This window comes from Bufo gargarizans, chromosome 1, assembly GCF_014858855.1.
Source record: "Bufo gargarizans isolate SCDJY-AF-19 chromosome 1, ASM1485885v1, whole genome shotgun sequence".
Classification (NCBI taxonomy): domain Eukaryota; kingdom Metazoa; phylum Chordata; class Amphibia; order Anura; family Bufonidae; genus Bufo; species Bufo gargarizans.
This window is the reverse complement of record NC_058080.1, coordinates 212034130-212056799: the sequence shown is the minus strand read 5'-3', so window position 1 is coordinate 212056799 and position 22670 is coordinate 212034130. Positions and strand designations below refer to the sequence as shown.

The window sequence follows — 22670 nt, the reverse complement described above, 5'->3', positions numbered from 1 at the left end:
CGCTATTCTAACTATAAGTAACAAAATGAAATAAAAAATACATGCAGTTATAGTATGCGCAAACAAAACACTTACTAACTATAGCTAAAACTAATAACTATAACCACTTTATTTTTTTGAAATGAAACAAAATGTGAATGCATTGGTATATTTTACGCTAACCAAAAAAAAAAACTATAATAACTATAGCTAAAATTGATAACTATATAATTTTTTATCTTATTTTTTTATGGAATAAAAAAGAAAAAAAATGTGTATGTTTGTATATTTTATGTACATAAAGTTTGCTATACTATTGCTAAAACTAAATGATTATAGATATATTTTTTTTATTTTAAATGGGTTATTTGAGACTATATAAACCTTCCCCATATGCCAGGTGCCTCACAACCTCCTGGTCCCCATATTGCCGATGCTAGGGAGGCTCTTCCCTGTCGCCGCCTGCCGTTGGCTGCTCTCCCCCCGACACCGGAGCGGCGCAGAGAGCCAGCTAAGTATATTCATTGTGAGGGGCCCGGCATATGGGGGAGCATTTTATAGTCTCGGATAACCCCTTTAAGGAAAGAAAAATAATGTGTGGAAAAATGTATGTGTGGGGTTAAGTTACTTAAACACTGTTCCCGATATATACCTGAGGTAACTTTGAATCTAGCTTGATCTCTCTCACACCTAGAAGTCAAGAAGTAACACAACCTGGTACAGCTGCCTTTTAATGCCATATTAGGGGATATTGTGAAAGATCAGGGTTCAGCTCGTAAGTTTAAACTCATTTCCATTGTGTTTATGTTGGCCAGAGTGATTATAGCACGTGGGTGGATGGCAAGAGCTTCCCCTGACATTAATAACTGGGTCAATTTGGTTAATAAAGTGAAGGCCTATGAAAATATTAAATATACCTCTGAAGAATGTTCCAAAATATGGTCTTTATGGTAGATTGTATGGTTGTAGTACATTTTTTTCCCTCCACCAGGGGGATTATGGGGTTAGTTTATGAGTTGGTTTCTATTTGGCAGGGAGTTTAATTGAGTAACCCGATGTTTAATATATGTGATATAACTCCACTGCTTTAATAATAAATAAAGGAAAGAAAGGGAAAAAAAAAAAAAGTAACACAATCTTAGCAGAGAGTGGCTTTCGATAAACTCACTTTATTTATATATTTTTTTCCACCACCAATCACTGTGACAGGCTGTCGCAGTGATCAAATGCCTGGGAACCACTTTAATTGGTCGTTCACTGTGACAACAGCTGTATAATAACAGAGCGGTCACAGCAATCGGCAGCATGATCCACAAAGAGCACTTAACATTGAAGCACTGACTAGGATTAGGAGCAGAATCTGGCAGAATAAAAGTTCATATTCCCACTGCTCCAGATAATAAAAGCTGACTTAGTGCTGTCAGCAGTTTATTATTTTCAAAAGTGCTGACAGATTCCTTTTAAAGGGATAAATTTTCGTGCTGCAATAAATGTTATTTGAATACAGTGCAGTTCAACTACAGCTTTTGGACAAACTGGAAAACGGCTCCAGAGTCAAATACTTACAAAAACAAATCTTTCTGTGCTGAATGGTCCCACCTGAAATTCTTTTTTTTAACCAGGTCAAAAAAATCTCCTCTTCTCCTGCAAAGATAGTAAAGAGTATTTCTGTATTTTCACGAGTGATATGGTTATCATTTAAGCAAGGCATGCACTGCTAGCAACATTATGGTGGATACCCAAATGAAATATGAAGCCTGACGGCTGTAAGACAGATTGTTTATGACGCACACAAGTACTAGGCACTGCCAAGGAAAATAACTTAGCCATTCCTTTTTTGGTCAGTGAGACTGTGCAATGGCTAAATATGAATAAATCAAATATGGGCTGTAATATCAATAAAATCCTCGGATAATTTGGACTTACTTTATATAAAGAGCCAAATCTGTAGCTAGGATAGCCTGCTTTATCATCTTCAGTACAGACTTGTAGTCCTGAACAGAGAGACCGCTCAGAATCTGATTACCCTGAAAAGACATCCACACTTTATTCTTTGAGTCATAGCTCCATTTGCCAGGCTACATGTTTACTTCATAAATACATAAAAAGGTAATCTCAGAAATTGAACATTATATAGGGAAAATATTTTAAATCAACATAAAAAAAAAAAAAAAGAAAAAATGTACAAATGAAACAGCAAAAAGCTAAAAATTAAAGGTATATATTAAGAAATTAAAGGGTTTGTCTGGGCTTTTATTAGATCGTCGGGGGTCTGACACCCGGCACCCCGCGGATCAGCTGTAAGAGGAGACAGCGTGCAGTGCCACTGCTGCTGTCTATGGCAAAGACCATAGACAGCTGCTGTCTATGGCAAAGACCATAGACATAGGGGCGGTTGTCAGTCCCACGATGATCTAAGGCCCCTTTCACATGGGCGAGATTTCCGCATGGGTGCAATGCGTGAGTTAAACGCATTGCACCCGCACTGAATCCATACCCATTCATTTCTATGGGGCTGTGCACACGAGCGTTGATTTTCACGCATCACTTGTGCGTTGTGTGAAAATCGCAGCATGTTTTATATTGTGCATTTCAGTGCGATAATCCACGCAACGCAGGCCCCACAGAAGTGAATGGGGCTGCGTGAAAATCGCAAGCAAGTGCGGATGCGGTGCGATTTTCGTGCACGGTTGCTATGAGACGATCGGGATGGAGATCCGATCATTTTATTATTTTCCCTTATAACATGGTTATAAGGGAAAATAATTGCATTCTGAATACAGAATGCATAGTAAAATAGCGCTGGAGAGGTTAAAACAAATAAAAACATTTTTAACTCACCTTAATCCACTTGATCGCGCAGCCCGGCTTCTCTTCTGGCTTCTTTCTTTGCTGTGTGGAGGAAAAGGACCTGTGGTAAGTCACTCCGGTCATCACATGATCCATCACCATGGTAAAAGATCTTGTGACGGACCATGTGATGACACGAGTGATGTCACCACAGGTCCTTTTCCTCCACACAGCAAAAAAAGAAGCCAGAAGAGATGCCGGCTGTGCGATCAAGTGGATTAAGGTGAGTTAAATTTTCTTTTATTTTTTTTTAACCCCTCCAGCGCTATTTTACTTAGCATTCTGTATTCAGAATGCTATTATTTTCCCTTATAACCATGTTATAAGGGAAAATAATACAATCTACAGAACACCGATCCCAAGCCCGAACTTCTGTGAAGAAGTTCGGGTTTGGGTACCAAACATGCCGATTTTTCTCACGCGCGTGCAAAACGCATTACAATGTTTTGCACTCGCGCAGAAAAATCGCGCATGTTCCCGCAACGCACCCACACCTTTTCCCGCAATGCCCGTGTGAAACCAGCCTAATACTGATAAACTATTCCGAGGATAGGTCATCAATAGTAAAAGCCCAGACAACCCCTTTAATCATCAAAGAATGCTGAACCTGTTGAGATGAAAAGAAACAAATTTGTGAACACCATTTGGCTGCTTTCTTCCATAAATTGCGCCACAGCTGTGTCTGTATGAAAACCTCACAGAACCTATTGACAGGTGTGTTGCTGTTTTGGGAAGAAAGCAGTCATGTTTTTTTAAACATGCGCAACTCCCCTAATTATTAGATTTTACACAAACATTATTTATTTTTCATGAATTTCTTGAAACAGTGTAGCACAGCAATCTATGTTGTCACTGAGTTAGGAAGACACCATAGCTTGCTGTGCTACACTGTTTCTATAGCTCTCATCCACTGCAATGGATGCTACTGAAAAGCCAGCCACTGGAAGTTTTTGGGGATGTATTTTGTGCTGCTGGCAGTATTTTGTGATGGACTGTGGTATTTGGCTCTGTTGGGGTGGTATAATGGCCCACAATATGGTATTGCTGGCCCTGCTTTACATCAATTTGGATCCGACAACAAAACGGGGCCACTTTTAGTATTTTTTCCATGGCAACTTTACCGCTGCATAACTGACACCCGCCTGCAGCGCTAGGGATAAGATGTTTAAACCCTCAGTGCAGTCAATAGTAACAGTGGAATCTGCATAGTCCCCTGATCGACCTCCCCATGTTGAGGGCCGGACTGGCCTACCAGTAAAATTCCCGTTAGGCCGGTAGCCTTTACTGCCGCACGGCCGGCCGTGCCGACAGCGAGGAGGCTCCTTGGCTGGTGCAGTATATTACACAGAGTGACTGACAGAGAGAGGAGCCCATCCCCCGACCCTCAACAGCAGGCTCCAGCACGGACATTGCCCGGAGCCTGACTCCTCCCACACATGTGACTGATCACATGATCATGACATCACGGAAGGTCCTTTAGCCTGCTAACTGCTGCTTGTGCAGAGCTGTCATCCGGCTGTTCAGGGCTGTGTGTCAGGTGGGAGGCTGAGTACAGAGAGGCTGGTGATTTTCAATATCAATAGGAGTTTCAATAGGAGAGCGATTGTTTCAGCAGTAAAGAAACACTTTGCATACAAAGACAGTTATGTGCGTGGTTTAGGACACATGAGGGGACATTAATAAAGTAATGCTGTGACACATAGGGCCATGAGAGGGGCCAGCATAATATGCTATATGTGTGTAATTCACACATATAGCATCTTATGCTGGCCCCCCATAGCACACATCCCCCATAACAGTGCATCACCCATAGGTCCCCCATAACGGTGCCATCCACAGATCTCCATAACAGTGCCATCCACAGATCCCCATAACAGTGCCAACCACAGATCCTTCATAACAGTGCCATCCACAGATCCTTTATAACAATGCCATCCACAGATCCTTTATAACAGTGCCATCCACAGATCCCCATAACAGTGCCAACCACAGACCCCCATAACCGTGCCAACCACAGATCCTTCATAAAAGTGCCATCCACAGATCCTTTATAACAGTGCCAACCACAGATCCCCCATAACAGTGCCATCCACAGATCCCCATAACAGTGCCAACCACAGACCCCCATAACCGTGCCAACCACAGATCCTTCATAAAAGTGCCATCCACAGATCCTTTATAACAGTGCCAACCACAGATCCCCCATAACAGTGCCATCCACAGATCCCCCATAACAGTGCCATCCACAGATCCCCTCCATAACAGTGTCATCCACAGATCCCCTCCATAACAGTGTCATCCACAGATCCCCTCCATAACAGTGTCATCCACAGATCCCCTCCATAACAGTGTCATCCACAGATCCCCTCCATAACAGTGTCATCCACAGATCCCCTCCATAACAGTGTCATCCACAGATCCCCTCCATAACAGTGTCATCCACAGATCCCCCATAACTGTGTCATCCACAGATCCCTTCCATAATAGTGTCATTCACAGATCCCTTCCATAATAGTGTCATCCACAGATCCCCTCCATAACAGTGTCATCCACAGATCCCCTCCATAAGTGTCATCCACAGATCCCCTCCATAACAGTGTCATCCACAGATCCCCTCCATAACAGTGTCATCCACAGATCCCCTCCATAACAGTGTCATCCACATATCCCCTCCATAACAGTGTCATCCACAGATCCCCTCCATAACAGTGTCATCCACAGATCCCCTCCATAACAGTGTCATCCACAGATCCCCTCCATAACAGTGTCATCCACAGATCCCCCATAACTGTGTCATCCACAGATCCCTTCCATAATAGTGTCATTCACAGATCCCTTCCATAATAGTGTCATCCACAGATCCCCTCCATAACAGTGTCATCCACAGATCCCCTCCATAACAGTGTCATCCACAGATCCCCTCCATAACAGTGTCATCCACAGATCCCCTCCATAACAGTGTCATCCACAGATCCCCTCCATAACAGTGTCATCCACAGATCCCCTCCATAACAGTGTCATCCACAGATCCCCATAACAGTGCCATCCAAAGACCCAAATAAGAGCTATCCAGAGATCCCCCATAACAGTGTCACCCACAGACCCCAATAAGAGCTATCCAGAGATCCCCCATAACAGTGTCACCCACAGATCCCCTCGATAACAGTGTCATCCACAAATCCCCTCGATAACAGTGTCATCCACAGATCCCCCATAACCGTGCCAACCACAGATCCTTCATAAAAGTGCCAACCACAGATCCCCCATAACAGTGCCATCCACAGATCCCCCATAACAGTGCCATCCACAGATCCCCTCCATAACAGTGTCATCCACAGATCCCCTCCATAACAGTGTCATCCACAGATCCCCTCCATAACAGTGTCATTGTCATGGAACCATGAACCAGACGTACAACTAGAGATAAGTGGAAATAAGAAGGCTTTATTGCAAATCAAGCTGTAAGGCAAAAGTCCAAGCGGATGGCTAAACCGAAGCAGGGTCTTGCGAAGCCAGAAGTCAGGAACCAGAAGGGTAGTCAGACGAAGCCTGGATCAGGAACCAGCAGGGTAGTCAGACGAAGCCAGGATCAGGAACCAGAAGCAGCAGCAGTCTTAGAAGCATGTGAACACAGGAGGACCAAGCAGGGAACTGAAGCCACAGACCTCCTATATATATGAGCTGGGCATCCAGCTCCTCCCAGTGGGAAGGAGAAGCCGCAGGGTGGGAGGCTACAAGAAACCCAGAAACCAAGATGGCCGCCAGCACATGTCAAACGAAGGAGAGCAGCAAGAAGGTAAGACCATGACAGTACCTCCCCCTCAAGGGCCCCTCCTCCGCGGGGTAAGGAACGGTTTCTGAGGGAAGCGTGCGTGGAAGGCTCGGAGCAAGGCAGGAGCATGGACATCTGCGGAGGGAACCCAGGAACGCTCCTCTGGACCATAACCACGCCAATGGACCAAAAACTGCACCCGACCGCGGACCAGGCGTGAGTCCAGGATATTGCTCACCTCATACTCCTCACGATTGCCCACTTGGACCGGACGAGGCCGAGGAACCGAGGAAGTGAAACGATTACACACCAGTGGCTTCAACAGGGAGACATGAAACACGTTGGAGATCCGCATGCCAGGAGGAAGCGCGAGGGCATAGGCTACCGGGTTTACCCTGCGAAGCACTCGGAAGGGACCAACAAAGCGAGGCGCCAGCTTGGAGTGGGCACTCGAAGGTTGAGGTTGCGGGTGGACAACCATACGCGGTCTCCGACCTGGTAGGAAGGAGCGGGCGCTCGTCTGCGATCAGCCTGGAGTCTCTGGCGCTGCGCAGAGACCTCAAGGGACCTCTGGATCTGTACCCAAGAAGCACGTAGGACGGAAAGGTGATCCTCCACAGCCGGAATATCCTGGGGAGAGAATACCTCCGGTAACACGGCAGGTTGGAACCCATAATTGGCCATGAAGGGAGACGTCCCAGAGGAAGAGTTCACCGCCGTGTTCCTGGCAAACTCAGCCCAAGGCAGGAGGTCAACCCAATTGTCTTGGTGATCGGAGACATAGCAACGAAGGAATTGCTCCAAGGCCTGATTGGATCGTTCTGCGGCCCCATTGGACTGAGGGTGGTAGGCCGAGGAGAAAGAGAGATGAATCCCCAACTGGGAGCAAAAGGCGCGCCAGAACCTGGACACAAACTGACTCCCCCGATCCGACACAATCTCCTTGGGCAAACCGTGCAACCGGAAGACCTCCCTGGCAAAAATCGAGGCCAACTCTTGTGCAGAGGGTAACTTCTTGAGAGGAACACAGTGGCACATTTTGGAAAACCGATCCACAATCATGAGAATGACCGTATGGCCTCGGGATGCAGGGAGGTCCACAATGAAATCCATCCCCAGGTGTGACCATGGACGCTCCCCGGTGGCTATGGGTTGCAAAAGGCCCAACGGAAGGTGCCGAGGGGACTTACTCTGGGCACAAACGGAGCATGCCGCTACATATGCGGCGATGTCGGAACGTAGAGAAGGCCACCAGAACAGACGTGAAACAGCCCAGGACAGCTGATTCTTTCCAGGATGCCCCGCGGCCTTGGAGTTATGGTAGGTTCGCAACAACCGAGTGCGCAACTCCTCAGGCACAAAACATCTACCGTTGGGTCTCCCAGAGGGAGCACCAGATTGAGCCGCCAAGATCTGCTCACCCAGGGGAGAGGTCAGGCTGGTGCGAATAGCGGCCAGGATCTGATTCGGAGGTATGACCGAAGTCGGAATCGACTCCTCCCCGGACAGCTCGGAGTACTGCCGTGATAAGGCATCCGCTCTGATGTTCTTGGAACCGGGTAGGTAGGAGACCACGTAATTAAAACGTGACAAGAACAGAGCCTGTCTGGCCTGACGTGGTGTCAATCTCTTGGCCTCAGAGAGGTAGGTCAGATTCTTGTGGTCCGTCAGGATGAGAACCGGAACCACCGAGCCCTCGAGCAAGTGCCTCCATTCTTTAAGGGCCTGCACGATGGCCAATAACTCCCTGTCACCAATCTGATAGTTGCACTCCGCGGAAGACAGTTTCCGGGAGTAAAACCCACAAGGAAGCAGAGGACCCTCTGGTGTTCTACGCTGAGACAGGAGGGCGCCTACTCCCGTCTCAGACGCGTCCACCTCGAGGACAAAAGGCAACCCAGGGTTGGGATGCGACAGAATCGGAGCCGACACAAAGGCGGACTTTAGAGCCTCAAAAGCTCGGATGGCCTCGAGCGGCCAGACCTGGGGATTACTGCCCTTCCTGGTCAGATCCGTGAGAGGCTTGGCTAGCATGGAAAAGTCCCTGATGAACTTCCGATAATAATTGGCGAAGCCCAAAAAGCGCTGCAGGGCACGAAGCCCACTGGGCTGGGGCCACTGTAAGACAGCCGAAACCTTCTCAGGATCCATGGAGAACCCCTCAGCGGAAATGATGTAACCTAAGAAGGTTACCTGGGATCGGTGAAATTCGCATTTCTCAAGCTTACCGAACAGCTTGTTCTCTCGTAAGCGTTGCAACACTCGTCTGACATCCAGAATGTGGGCCTCCATGGATTCAGAATATACCAAGATGTCATCCAAATAGACCACCACACACTGCTGCAACAGGTCACGGAAAACATCGTTGATGAATTCCTGGAAGACTGCGGGCGCATTGCACAACCCAAAGGGCATAACCAAGGATTCATAATGACCGGTCCTGGTGTTAAACGCGGTCTTCCACTCATCGCCCGCCTTGATCCTTACCAGGTTATATGCCGCCCTCAGGTCGAGTTTGGTAAAAACCGTGGCCCCTTTGAGGCGATCGAACAGCTCGGAAATCAAGGGTATCGGGTAAGCGTTCTTGATCGTGATGCGATTGAGACCCCTGTAGTCGATGCAAGGCCTCAACTCACCGCCCTTCTTTTTCACAAAGAAAAATCCAGCCCCTGCCGGGGACGAGGATTTGCAAATGTGTCCGCGTGAAAGCACCTCCCTCACGTACTCCTCCATGGCCTCATTCTCCGCTACCGACAGTGGATAGACTTTGCCACGAGGAGGAACGGCACCAGATTGTAACTCTATGGCACAATCGTATGGGCGGTGCGGAGGTAGGGCAACCGCACGCACCTTATCGAATACATCCCGGTACTCCTCGTATTCAGGAGGCAACAGAGAGTCCGAGGAAGTACACAGCAACTTGACAGGCCCATGGATGCAACTAGCCCCACACTGCGGTGACCACGAGAGGATCTCGGCCGATCTCCAATCGAAAGTCGGATTATGCTTCTGGAGCCAGGGGTACCCCAAGACCACCGAGTAGTGTGGAGACGAAATAACCTGGAGACAGACCGACTCTCTGTGAACGGCACCAATGGCCATCCCCACTGGAAGGGTCTCCTGAGTCACGTGTGGCGGCAGAAGGGGTCTGCCGTCTATCGCCTCAAGAGCCAGTGGGGAACCTCGAGGCTGCAGAGGAATGGAATTGGCGGCAGCGAACACACTATCAATGAACAAACCACCAGCACCAGAGTCCACCAACGCCTGGGTCGTCACCGAGCCCCCGGCCCAGGAGAGGACAACAGTAATCAGTGGTTTGTCAACACGGGAAACCGGGGACGAGGAGACTCCACCCAAGATCTGCCCCCGACAGGATCTCAGGTGCGAGCGTTTCCCGGACGGTTCGGGCATGCCAACCGAAAATGCCCACCGAGACCACAGTACATGCATCGGCCCTCGCGTCTCCGGAGTACCCTCTCCCCCTCGGACAGGCGAGCAAACCCCAGCTGCATGGGTTCACCCCCAGACAAGTCATCCCCAGGAGGCGTGGGAGGAGAGGGAGGCACGGGTGGGACAGCAAGCGTAGGCGCCAATCTGTTAGAAGACCTCCGCAGGCTCTCCTTAAAGGAAGGTCTCTCCCTGAGTCTGGTGTCAATCAAAATCAGGAAAGAAATAAGGGACTCGAGCTCCACTGGTAGGTCCTTAGCTGCAACCTCATCCTTCAAGGCATCCGAGAGACCATGAGAGAAAGCAGCGACCAGAGCCTCATTATTCCAGCCCACCTCTGCTGCCAGGGTACGAAACTCAATGGCGTATTCAGCTACGGATCGTGAACCCTGTCTGATGGACATAAGGAGCTTCGCAGCAGAGGCAGCACGAGCCGGCACATCGAATACCTTCCGAAGAGAAGCAACAAAACCGGAAAACTCGGCAACCACCGGATTGTTGTTCTCCCATAAAGGGCTGGCCCAGGCCAAGGCCTTGTCCGAGAGCAGCAAGATCAAGAAGCCCACCTTTGATCTCTCAGTAGGAAAGGCATGTGGCAGCAACTCGAAATAAATGCCCACCTGGTTAAGGAAACCTCGGCACTGAGTTGGCTCTCCCCCAAAGCGCTGTGGAAGAGGGGCAGAACCGGTCATACCCCGAAACACCGCAGGCGCAGCAACAGGTGTCGGGGTAGACTCTGGCGCAACAACCGGAGCGGCAGTAGGAGCAGGTCCAGGAGAGACAACCGACCCATCGGCAACGGAAGCTAAATGAGCCGTGCGTTCAAGCAGGGTTTGCAACGCCACAGCGAACCGACCCAACAGGTGATCCTGCTGATCAAGTCTGGCAACCAGCGTAGGTAGCGAGGATGGTCCTGTACCGTCAGAATTCATGGCTTGGTCCTAATGTCATGGAACCATGAACCAGACGTACAACTAGAGATAAGTGGAAATAAGAAGGCTTTATTGCAAATCAAGCTGTAAGGCAAAAGTCCAAGCGGATGGCTAAACCGAAGCAGGGTCTTGCGAAGCCAGAAGTCAGGAACCAGAAGGGTAGTCAGACGAAGCCTGGATCAGGAACCAGCAGGGTAGTCAGACGAAGCCAGGATCAGGAACCAGCAGGGTAGTCAGACGAAGCCAGGATCAGGAACCAGAAGGGTAGTCAGACGAAGCCAGGATCAGGAACCAGCAGGGTAGTCAGACGAAGCCAGGATCAGGAACCAGAAGCAGCAGCAGTCTTAGAAGCATGTGAACACAGGAGGACCAAGCAGGGAACTGAAGCCACAGACCTCCTATATATATGGGCATCCAGCTCCTCCCAGTGGGAAGGAGAAGCCGCAGGGTGGGAGGCTACAAGAAACCCAGAAACCAAGATGGCCGCCAGCACATGTCAAACGAAGGAGAGCAGCAAGAAGGTAAGACCATGACAGTCATCCACAGATCCCCTCCATAACAGTGTCATCCACAGATCCCCTCCATAACAGTGTCATCCACAGATCCCCCATAACTGTGTCATCCACAGATCCCTTCCATAATAGTGTCATTCACAGATCACTTCCATAATAGTGTCATCCACAGATCCCCTCCATAACAGTGTCATCCACAGATCCCCTCCATAACAGTGTCATCCACAGATCCCCTCCATAACAGTGTCATCCACAGATCCCCTCCATAACAGTGTCATCCACAGATCCCCTCCATAACAGTGTCATCCACAGATCCCCTCCATAACAGTGTCATCCACAGATCCCCTCCATAACAGTGTCATCCACAGATCCCCTCCATAACAGTGTCATCCACAGATCCCCTCCATAACAGTGTCATCCACAGATCCCCTCCATAACAGTGTCATCCACAGATCCCCTCCATAACAGTGTCATCCACAGATCCCCATAACAGTGCCATCCAAAGACCCCAATAAGATCTATCCAGAGATCCCCCATAACAGTGTCACCCACAGACCCCAATAAGAGCTATCCAGAGATCCCCCATAACAGTGTCACCCACAGATCCCCTCGATAACAGTGTCATCCACAGATCCCCTCGATAACAGTGTCATCCACAGATCCCCCATAACAGTGTCAACCACAGATCCCCTCGATAACAGTGTCATCCACAGATCCCCCATAACAGTGCCATCCACAGATCCCCAATAACAGTGCCATCCACAGATCCCCCATAACAGTGCAAATAGACCTCTAGCACAATTCCCTTAAAATATCGCATCGCATATCGTTATCGCATCCTGTTTGGGAAAAGCTGGTCTACTGTGATAATATAAACAATGGGGGTTCTACAAAAGAGCTATTGTGGGGCAAAATTTATATTCGTGTTTACACACGTGTTTTAAAATGAATGCTTTCGCCTTTTATAAACAAGTAAATAAGGACACAATGCTGTGGGGCTGGTGTGCAACTTTTTCCAGGGCTGGTTTTTAGCCCCAGTCCGGCCCTGCCCATGTTGGAGTTGAGGGGTGCTTAGCAGTTGTCATGACCTCTGGCAGGGTATAATAGGAAAAACTTATGTTTAACTTTTGTTATTAACTTCCTATAGTGAACATAGTAAAAATAAAGCCTCAAGCACACAACAGTTTTTTTTCACGGTCCGCAAAAACGGGGTCCGTGATCCGTGACCGTTTTTTCGTCCGTGGGTCTTCCTTGATTTTAGGAGGATCCACGGACATGAAAAAAAAGTCGTTTTGGTGTCCGCCTGGCCGTGCGGAGCCAAACGGATCCGTCCTGAATTACAATGCAAGTCAATGGGGACGGATCCGTTTGATGTTGACACAATATGGTGCCATTTCAAACGGATCCGTCCCCATTGACTTTCAATGTAAAGTCTGGAGTTCTTTTATACCATCGGATTGGAGTTTTCTCCAATCCGATGGTATATTTTAACTTGAAGCGTCCCCATCACCATGGGAACGCCTCTATGTTAGAATATACTGTCGGATATGAGCTACTTCGTGAACCTCAGATCCGACAGTATATTCTAACACAGAGGCGTTCCCATGGTAATGGGGACGCTTCAGGTTAGAATACACTACAAACTTTGTACAAGACTGCCCCCTGCTGCCTGGCAGCACCCGATCTCTTACAGGGGGATATGATAGCACAATTAACCCCTTCAGGTGCGGCACCTAAATGGGTTAATTGTACTATCATATTCCCCTGTAAGAGATCAGGGCTGCCAGGCAGCAGGGGGCAGACCCCCCCCTCCCCAGTTTGAATATCGTTGGTGGCACAGTGTGCGCCCCCCATCGGGCCCCCCCTTCCTCCCTCTAATGTTAGAAATCGTTGGTGGCACAGTGTGCGCCCACCATCGCCCCCCCCCCTCCCTCCCTCTATTGTAATAAATCGTTGGTGGCACAGTGTGCGCCCACCATCGCCCCCCCTCCCTCCCTCTATTGTATTAAATCGTTGGTGGCACAGTGTGCCAACCACCATCGCCCCCCCCCTCTATAGCAGTAACAACATTGGTGGCAGTGTGCGGCTTCCCGTTCCCCCCCCCCCATCATTGGTGGCAGCGGAGTTCCGATCGGAGTCCCAGTTTAATCGCTGGGGCTCCGATCGGTAACCATGGCAACCAGGACGCTACTGCAGTCCTGGTTGCCATGGTTACTTAGCAATAGTACAACAGTAGAAGATTCATACTTACCTGCTTGCTGCTGCGATGTCTGTGGACGGCCGGGAGCTCCTCCTACTGGTAAGTGAAAGGTCTGTGCGGCGCATTGCTAAAGAACTGTCACTTACCAGTAGGAGGAGCTCCCGGCCGTTCACAGACATCGCAGCAGCAAGCAGGTAAGTATGAATCTTATACTGTTGTACTATTGCTAAGTAACCATGGCAACCAGGGCTGCAGTAGCTTCCTGGTTGCCATGGTTACTGATCGGAGCCCCAGCGATTAAACTGGGACTCCGATCGGAACTCCGCTGCCACCAATGATGGGGGGGGTGGAATGGGAGGCCGCACACTGCCACCAATGTTGTTACTGCTATAGAGGGAGGGGGGGCCGATGGTGGTTGGCACACTGTGCCACCAACGATTTATTACAATAGAGGGAGGGAGGGGGGGCGATGGTGGGGGCACACTGTGCCACCAACGATTTATTACAATAGAGGGAGGGAGGGGGGGGCGATGGTGGGCGCACACTGTGCCACCAACGATTTCTAACATTAGAGGGAGGAAGGGGGGGGCCCGATGGGGGGCGCACACTGTGCCACCAACGATATTCAAACTGGGGAGGGGGGGGGGTCTGCACCCTGCTGCCTGGCAGCCCTGATCTCTTACAGGAGAATATGATAGTACAATTAACCCCTTTAGGTGCCGCACCTGAAGGGGTTAATTGTGCTATCATATCCCCCTGAAAGAGATCGGGTGCTGCCAGGCAGCAGGGGGCAGTCTTGTACAAAGTTTGCAGTGTATTCTAACTAGAAGCGTCCCCATCACCATGGGAACGCTTCTGTGTTAGAATATACTGTCGGAAATGAGTTTTCACGAAGTGAAAACTTAGATCAGAAAAAGCTTTTATGCAGATGGATCTTCGGATCCGTCTGTATGAAAGCAACCTATGGCCACGGATCACGGACACGGATGCCAATCTTGTGTGCATCCGTGTTCTTTCACGGACCCATTGACTTGAATGGGTCCGTGAACCGTTGTCCGTCAAAAAAATAGGACAGGTCATATTTTTTTGACGGACAGGATACACGGATCACGGCCTCGGCTGCAAAACGGTGCATTTTCCGATTTTTCCACGGACCCATTGAAAGTCAATGGGTCCGCGAAAAAAAACGGAAAACGGCACAACGGCCACGGATGCACACAACGGTCGTGTGCATGAGGCCTAAATCTTAAAGTCAGAATTGTTGTTTTTTGGTCACCTTGCCCCCCCCAAAAAAAATAGAATACAATAAAGTTGTATGCATCATGCAAGAAACAAGTCTTCAACTCTACTGAGGTAAAACTGAAATTAATAATTTTTTTAAATGAATAAAACATAATAAAAACGATATCATAATAATAAAAACTAATCATTCTAACTGTTTTGACCAGCAGAATAAACTCCTCATGTTATTTTTACCGCACAGGGAATGCTTTTGTCTATTTCTCCCCACAAACTTTTTCACATTATATTATATGAATCAATATATGGGTACCATTAAAAACACATGTCCTGCAAAAAAGTGCCGCTGATTCATGGATCTCCAATCCAGTAACATCCTTTTTAGCTTTTTTCTTGTACTGCTGACGAGCCCTTCTCTTCCGACATGGGCAATGTAAGGGCATCATCACTGACGACACATACTTTGTAGGCCTAAACAGTCTGTGGAGAAGTAGTACTTCCCTGGCGCATGTGCAGTAAATGTCCGGGCCACAGGACTGATCCTGGTAACACAGTGAAGTCAATGGCACAGAGACAAATAAGGTATATGGGGGATATCCAGGGCGTATGGGGGGTAAGGTGTGCAGGGTCCTGAAGAATCTCTTTAATTCAGAAACACATGACAAATTGCAAAAAATACCTATTACATTATGCAGAATATATGTCTTATATCATCCTAAACTGATGACAGAAAAAAATACTAAGATATATTTCCTTTTTTCACCTGGCTGTTTAGAATCATGAGGCACTGATCAAAGTGGTGATTCTCCATAATGGAATGGCAGTAGAGCTGGGCTAACGGATGCTCACTCCTGGAAAAGGATGAAAAAAATATTATTAACCAAGTGCATTTTAAAATATATGCATTATTCTCATTAGCCAGTATATATATATATATATATAAATATATATATATGTATACTTAGTACAGACCAAAAGTTTGGACACACCTTATCATTCAAAGAGTTTTCTTTATTTTCATGACTATGAAAATTGTAGATTCACACTGAAGGCATCAAAACTATGAATTAACACATGTGGAATTATATACATAACAAAAAAGTATGAAACAACTGAAAATATGTCATATTCTAGGTTCTTCAAAGTAGCCACCTTTTGCTTTGATTACTGCTTTGCACACTCTTGGCATTCTCTTGATGAGCTTCATCAATGGTTTTCACTTCACAGGTGTGCCCTGTCAGGTTTAATAAGTGGGATTTCTTGCCTTATAAATGGGGTTGGGACCATCACTTGCGTTGTGGAGAAGTTGTGTGATAGTACTACTGAATAGACTGTTAGAATTTGTATTATGGCAAGAAAAAAGCAGTTAAGTAAAGAAAAACGAGTAGCCATCATTACTTTAAAAAAATGAAGGTCAGTCAGTCTGAAAAATTGGGAAAACTTTTAAAGTGTCCCCAAGTGCAGTCACAAAAAACATCAAGCGCTACAAAGAAACTGGCTCACATGCGGACCGCCCCAGGAAAGGAAGACCAAGAGTCACCTCTGCTGCGGAGGATAAGTTCATCCGAGTCACCAGCCTCAGAAATCGCAGGTAAACAGCAGCTCAAATTAGAGACCAGGTCAATGCCACACAGAGTTCTAGCAGCAGACACATCTCTAGAACAACTGTTAAGAGGAGACGGTGTGAATCAGGCCTTCATGGTAGAATATCTGCTAGGAAACCACTGCTAAGGACAGGCAACAAGCAGAAGAGACTTGTTTGGGCTAAGAACACAAGGAATGGACATTAGACCAGTGGAAATCTGTGCTTTGGTCTGATGAGTCCAAATTTGAGATCAGACCAGAAAAGGTGAACGGATGGACTCTACATGCCTGGTTCCCACCGTGAAGAATGGAGGAGGAGGTGTGATGGTGTGGGGGTGCTTTGCTGGTGACACTGTTGGGGATTTATTAAAAATTGAAGGCATACTGAACCAGCATGGCTACCACAGCATCTTGCAGCGGCATGCTATTCCATCCGGTTTGCGTTTAGCTGGACCATCATTTATTTTTCAACAGGACAATGACCCCAAACACACCTCCAGGCTGTGTAAGGGCTATTTGACCATGAAGGAGAGTGATGGGGTGCTGCGCCAGATGACCTGGCCTCCACAGTCACCGGACCTGAACCCAATCGAGATGGTTAGGGGTGAGCTGGACCACAGAGTGAAGGCAAAAGGGCCAACAAGTGCTAAGCATCTCTGGGAACTCCTTCAAGACTGTTGGAAGACCATTTCAGGTCACTACCTCTTGAAGCTCATCAAGAGAATGCCAAGAGTGTGCAAAGCAGTAATCAAAGCAAAAGGTGGCTACTTTGAAGAACCTAGAATATGACATATTTTCAGTTGTTCACTTTTTTGTTATGTATATAATTCCACATGTGTTAATTCATAGTTTTGATGCCTTCAGTGTGAATCTACAATTTTCATAGTCATGAAAATAAAGAAAACTCTTTGAATGAAAAGGTGTGTCCAAACTTTTGGTCTGTACTGTATATATATATATATATATATATATATATATATCCCCTGTATATATCCCAGTATGTGTGTGTGTGTGTGTATATATATATATATATATATATATATATATATACATACATACACATTTATGCCCCTGTAATGTATAAGCATATTGTGACACAGTAAGGGGATTGGTCTGGGAAAACAGGTATTTTCCTCCCAGCGTGTTCTGCTGGGCTGATTTGCAGCCAAATGGGGTCAAATACCAGAATGGATTTTAATTGCTGGTCTGGATTTTTGGCAGCACCTGGCTGTCCTTAAATATGCAGCTGGGTTCAGCAGCAGGATCTCTGTGTTGGGATCTGAGCCTTGGTGCCAGGTTGGAGGGCTGAGACCCATGGGCCGAGGAAACAGGCCCCCTAAAGCCTGCCGTGGACTGCTGAAGGCAGAACTGACATCAAGGTGACTTGTCTTATATGAACTTTCCAATTTGTGTGAAGTAACACCAAGATGTACTTTCCATTGTGTGTGAAGTAAACACCAAGGGCCAGATTTATCATTCCTCTGACAGCTCACTCCACTTTCACATATGGCTAAAGTCAGTTTTAGCCAAGTCAGATTTATGATCGGCCCTTTAAGACTGTAATAAATGTGGCTTGACGGTAGCAGTTTATCCGTCAGTAAGCAGCTTTACAAAAGTCGCACGTCTTTACGAAAAAGTCGCATGTTCTATTAAAAAGTCTCATAAGATAAGCATGGTCCTCACTGGAGTGAAATTGCGCAATTTTTTGCGACTTTTTTGCGACTTTTTAAATAGTCACAATAGTAAATCTGTCTAGAGATTAATTTACATAAGAAAACACGTCCACTTTCAGAAAACTGGCGAGCATAGTGCAGAGCAGAAAAAAGTCGCAAATTTTTGCGCAGTTTTAGTGAAAAATTTGCGACTTTTTCACTCCATTATTCTGACTTGAGCTAATGATAAATCTGGCCCCAAGACTGCAAAGTAATGCATTGTTTTGTGCATTTGCCTCAAGTGTGAATAAACACTGAAGTTTTGCGTTACGAACTTGTCTTTTGCCTCTGTACTGCGTCCGATCTACCAGAGTGAAATTCCACAATATCTATATATACTTAAATGCTCCGAGTAATGCCCCCAATCACGGGTGTCCCCTACCACCAGCTGATGAATCCTCCTGCAGGCGCATGCCCGGATAACTGGACAAATGTGTCCAGTTGCGGGCACATCAAAAGACAGAGGATCAAAGAGATCCTCTGCCTTTTGTTAAACACCTCCGGCAGGGCCAGAGATGTTTGGCATAACAAGGACAGGGGAACAAAGGGTTGCCCTGCCCTTGTATGCAGCGTACCTAATTACAGTGCCAGCGATACTCCGCCTGGAAGCGCGGGCTGGTGCTGTGATGTCATATTACCGCGTCAGCCCACGTGCACTTGCCTGCAGGCGTACTCCCACTCTCCCATTTAATAGTCCGGCGGTGGAGAACTCAACAGTTGTGCCCTGCAGCCCAAGCAAGAATCATTCCCTAGAAAACGAGCACCACAAGCGAGAACTAACCCCTGGAAAACGAGTCTAAGCGAGGATGATCCCCTAGGAACAAGCATTAACCCCTTAAAGGCTGGCTGAGTATCATTAACCCCTGTACCCCTGCATTGCTATTATTAATGCTTTCCCACTGCCACCAATATATCCATACACCCTGCAATATTAACCCCTACATTATATATCCCTACTCCCTGCAATATTACCCCTGCATTAACCCCATCCCTACTCCCTGCAATATTACCCCTGCATTTTCCCTGAAATATTAACCCCTGCAGTGCCTACCCCAAATAAATCATTTACCCCTACCTTGCCATATCCCTGTATTGCCCTATACCACCAAAGCAGTATCCCTTTTCTTATATCCCATTAATCCCTGCCATACCCCTGCATCCCACAGCTACCCCTGTATTGTCCTGTTAACCCCTGCATTGCCATTATTGTAATCAACCCCTTTTATTCCGTAGGGACAGTTTATAGCCAGGTGGGAGGGTGCTGCGGTTATGTGTGTGAGTATATGTCTAGCTAGATTTGGGGGTGGAATTATAGTTGGAATTGTATAGTGTTAGTGTAGTTAGGTTTATTATTGTGCTGTTAGTGTATAACCGTGTGCATCTATATGTATTATTATTTATATAGCCATTGATATAAATATATATAGCAGAAATAATGGACTGTAGACTTGTTAATTGTTTAATAAATTCTTTGTTATTCAGATACAGCATATAGTCTTTTGTAGCTGCCGCAATTCAGCGCATGCAGTTCAGGAAAAGAGAGCAACAGGTAAAATAAAGGAAATAGGCGGAGTCAACATTAGAGGTTTACGCCTATTTATTATTAGTCCGAAATATTAATAATTAATATTTCCCTTTTACACGCTCACATAAGCACCACCTCCTATTTAAACAGCTGATTAGAGGAGGTGCCAGAAGTGGGACCCCCACCGATCAGGAATTAATTACCTATCCTAAAGATTAGTCATCAATATGTACCAGCTGCACAACTCCTTTAATAGGAAGCTGTCGCAAGCTCCATAGACTGCAATACCATAATATTACAGTATATGGATCGAATGTTCAAGTCCCCTAAGGGGACTAAAAATGATACTAAAAAGTCTCAAAGTATAGAAAATTCAAGTAATACCCTTGCCCAATTTTACTTAGAAAAATTAACCAATAAAAAAATATAAACATTGGTATTGCTGTATCACAAAATGTCCAAAATATTAAAATTTGAAATAATTTCAAATGCATGGTGTACCCCTAACTGGAAAAATAAAAAAATGTAAATTGCTGTTTAATACCGCTCCCCCTGAAAAAATTGAATAAGGAATCAAAGTTTTTTTATACGACAAAATAGTACCAATAAAAACTGAAGCTCGCTCCACAAAAATTAAGTCCTACATGCTTTGTAAATTGAAATATCAAAAAAAGTTATGGGTATAATACAGCAACACAAAGAAACATTTTTAATGTTTTTTTAAGTAGTAATGCATAAGAAAAATTATATAAATGTAGTATTGCTGTAATTGTACTGATCTACACAGTAAAGTAAATATCATTTATAATTCACAGTGAACGCCATAAAAATAAAACCTGGAAAACAATTGGAGATTTTTTTCTTCCCCCATTTTCAATACAAGATATGGTAAATGAAATGGTGCCATTACAAATAAGCCCTCTTATGCTATGTGAACAGAAAAGTTAAAAAGTTATAGTTCTTGGCACCTGATCAAACTCAAACAGTCCTGGAGACCCAGCGCTAATGCCGATCGCACACATTTAACTCTGCACCCTTCTGAGAGAACTTCAGCTAAGAACTCATCTCCCTTGCTAAGATCGGGGAAGGCGTTCCATAGTAAAAGGAGGCCTAAGGGCTCATACACGACCGTATTTTCTTTCCGCGTCCGTTCCGTTTTTTTTAGGACTGTATACGGAACCATTCATTTCAATGGGTCCGCAAAAAAAACAGAAGTTACTCTGTGTGTATTCCGTTTTCATATGTCCGTATTTCCGTTCTGCTAAAAAATAGAACATGTTCTATTATTGTCCGCATTAGAGACAAGGATAGCACTGTTCTATTAGGGCCCAGCTGTTCCATTCCGCAAAATATGGAACGCACACGGACGCCATCGGTATTTTTTGCGGAGCCTTAAGCCTGTACACATATTTCAATGTTGGCCTGCAGATGGCAGCACTGCATTGGAATATACTGAATTCTGTAACAGATAAAAATCCATAACAGAATACAAATTTCAAGTATGTTTTTAAAAATGTAAAAATTGAAATCACTTCCCTTACCCCATAATTAAAATAAATACATTTATTCCATACAGTGAAGGTCATAATGAAAAAGAAAATCAAAATGACTGATTAGTTTTTTCACATCCAGAAAAAACTGAATAAAAAGTGATCAAAAAGTCAAAGACACTCTAAAATGGTATCACTAAGGCTGGGTTCACACCTGAGCGTTTTACAGCGCGTTCCTACGCGCTTTAAAACACTCAACAAGGAGAAACCAATACTTCCCTATCGGCATGGTTCTCACCTGGGCGTTTTACAGCGCGTACGATCGCGCTGTAAAACGCCCGACGCCCCAAGAAGCACATGAACTTCTTTGGGGCGTCTTGTTGCGCGTTCCCGTACATAGACTTTCGGGAACGCGCGACAATGGGCGTTCGCTTGTCTCTGTATGCGCGATTGCAAACGCCGATACAATCGCGCATAGAGAGCGCTCCATCGCGAACGCTCAGGTCTGAACCCAGCGTAAAAACTACAGATCACTGTGCAAAAAATAAGCCTTCAAACTGCTCTGTAGACATCAAAATAAAACATTTATAGGGGTCAGAATATGGTGATTAAAAGAAAAAATTCATTTTTTCCAAAGTTTTTTCAGTAATAAAACACAAGAAAAAATATACAAATGTAGTACCTCTGTAATTGTACTGACCCAGAGAATGAAGGTAACAAAGTCAATTTTTTCCCCATAAGGAACATTATAATAACAAAACCTTGAAAACTGTGCAGGAATTGCATTTTTTTTTTACCATTTCCACCCCATTTGAATTTTTTTTCCGGCTTCCCACTACATTGTATGCAATATTAAATAGTGTCATTAGAAAGTACAGCTTTTCCCGCAAAAAACAAACCCTCATACGGCTATATGAATGGAAAAATAACAAAATGTATGACAGGCAGGGAGTAAAAAACAAAAATGCAAAACAGGAAAATTGCCACCTTCTAAAGAGCATCGGTCACCAATTACTGAGCTTTAATCAATGACACTTTCATTATATTCTCTTGTGAGGATTTAATCAAATCAGGTCTTTTTTAACCCTTTTTTTTTTCTTTTTTACTGATGAACGATGAGTTTAAGGACCTTTCTAGTCTTTGAATGTGTTTGGAAGCTAAAAATATTTCCGAGTGTGTTATTTGAAGTTAAAAGATTTGTGAGAAAACACAGAGAAACATTTTTCCTCTAGCAATAAGTAAGTAAAGGCGGTGGTTTATGATGAGAACCCTTTTTAAATAGAATCTAACATGTCGATCAGCTGATGGCCATGGGTCTGGATTCTCTAACCTACGGTGATTAGCTGTTATCCCAGGGCAAGCCACTTCTGGCCAGACATTTCCCCTGCAGCAGCCACATATTAAAGGCTATATATACAGGTCCTTCTC

At 45.9% G+C, this 22670-nt stretch overlaps 1 protein-coding gene across 7 annotated transcripts in view; it reads right to left on the bottom strand.

The window, feature by feature from the left end:
- Positions 1 to 22670, bottom strand: part of PDE5A (phosphodiesterase 5A) — a 350069-nt gene that overhangs the window by 41472 nt on the left and 285927 nt on the right. For all 7 annotated transcript variants that reach the window (XM_044301149.1, XM_044301132.1, XM_044301166.1 and 4 more), the window contains 3 exons: positions 15695 to 15782; positions 1906 to 2006; positions 1546 to 1623 (listed from right to left, as the gene is read on the bottom strand). In XM_044301149.1, the coding sequence (XP_044157084.1) occupies positions 1546 to 1623; positions 1906 to 2006; positions 15695 to 15782 (267 nt within the window). The remainder of the gene's footprint in view (positions 1 to 1545; positions 1624 to 1905; positions 2007 to 15694; positions 15783 to 22670) is intronic.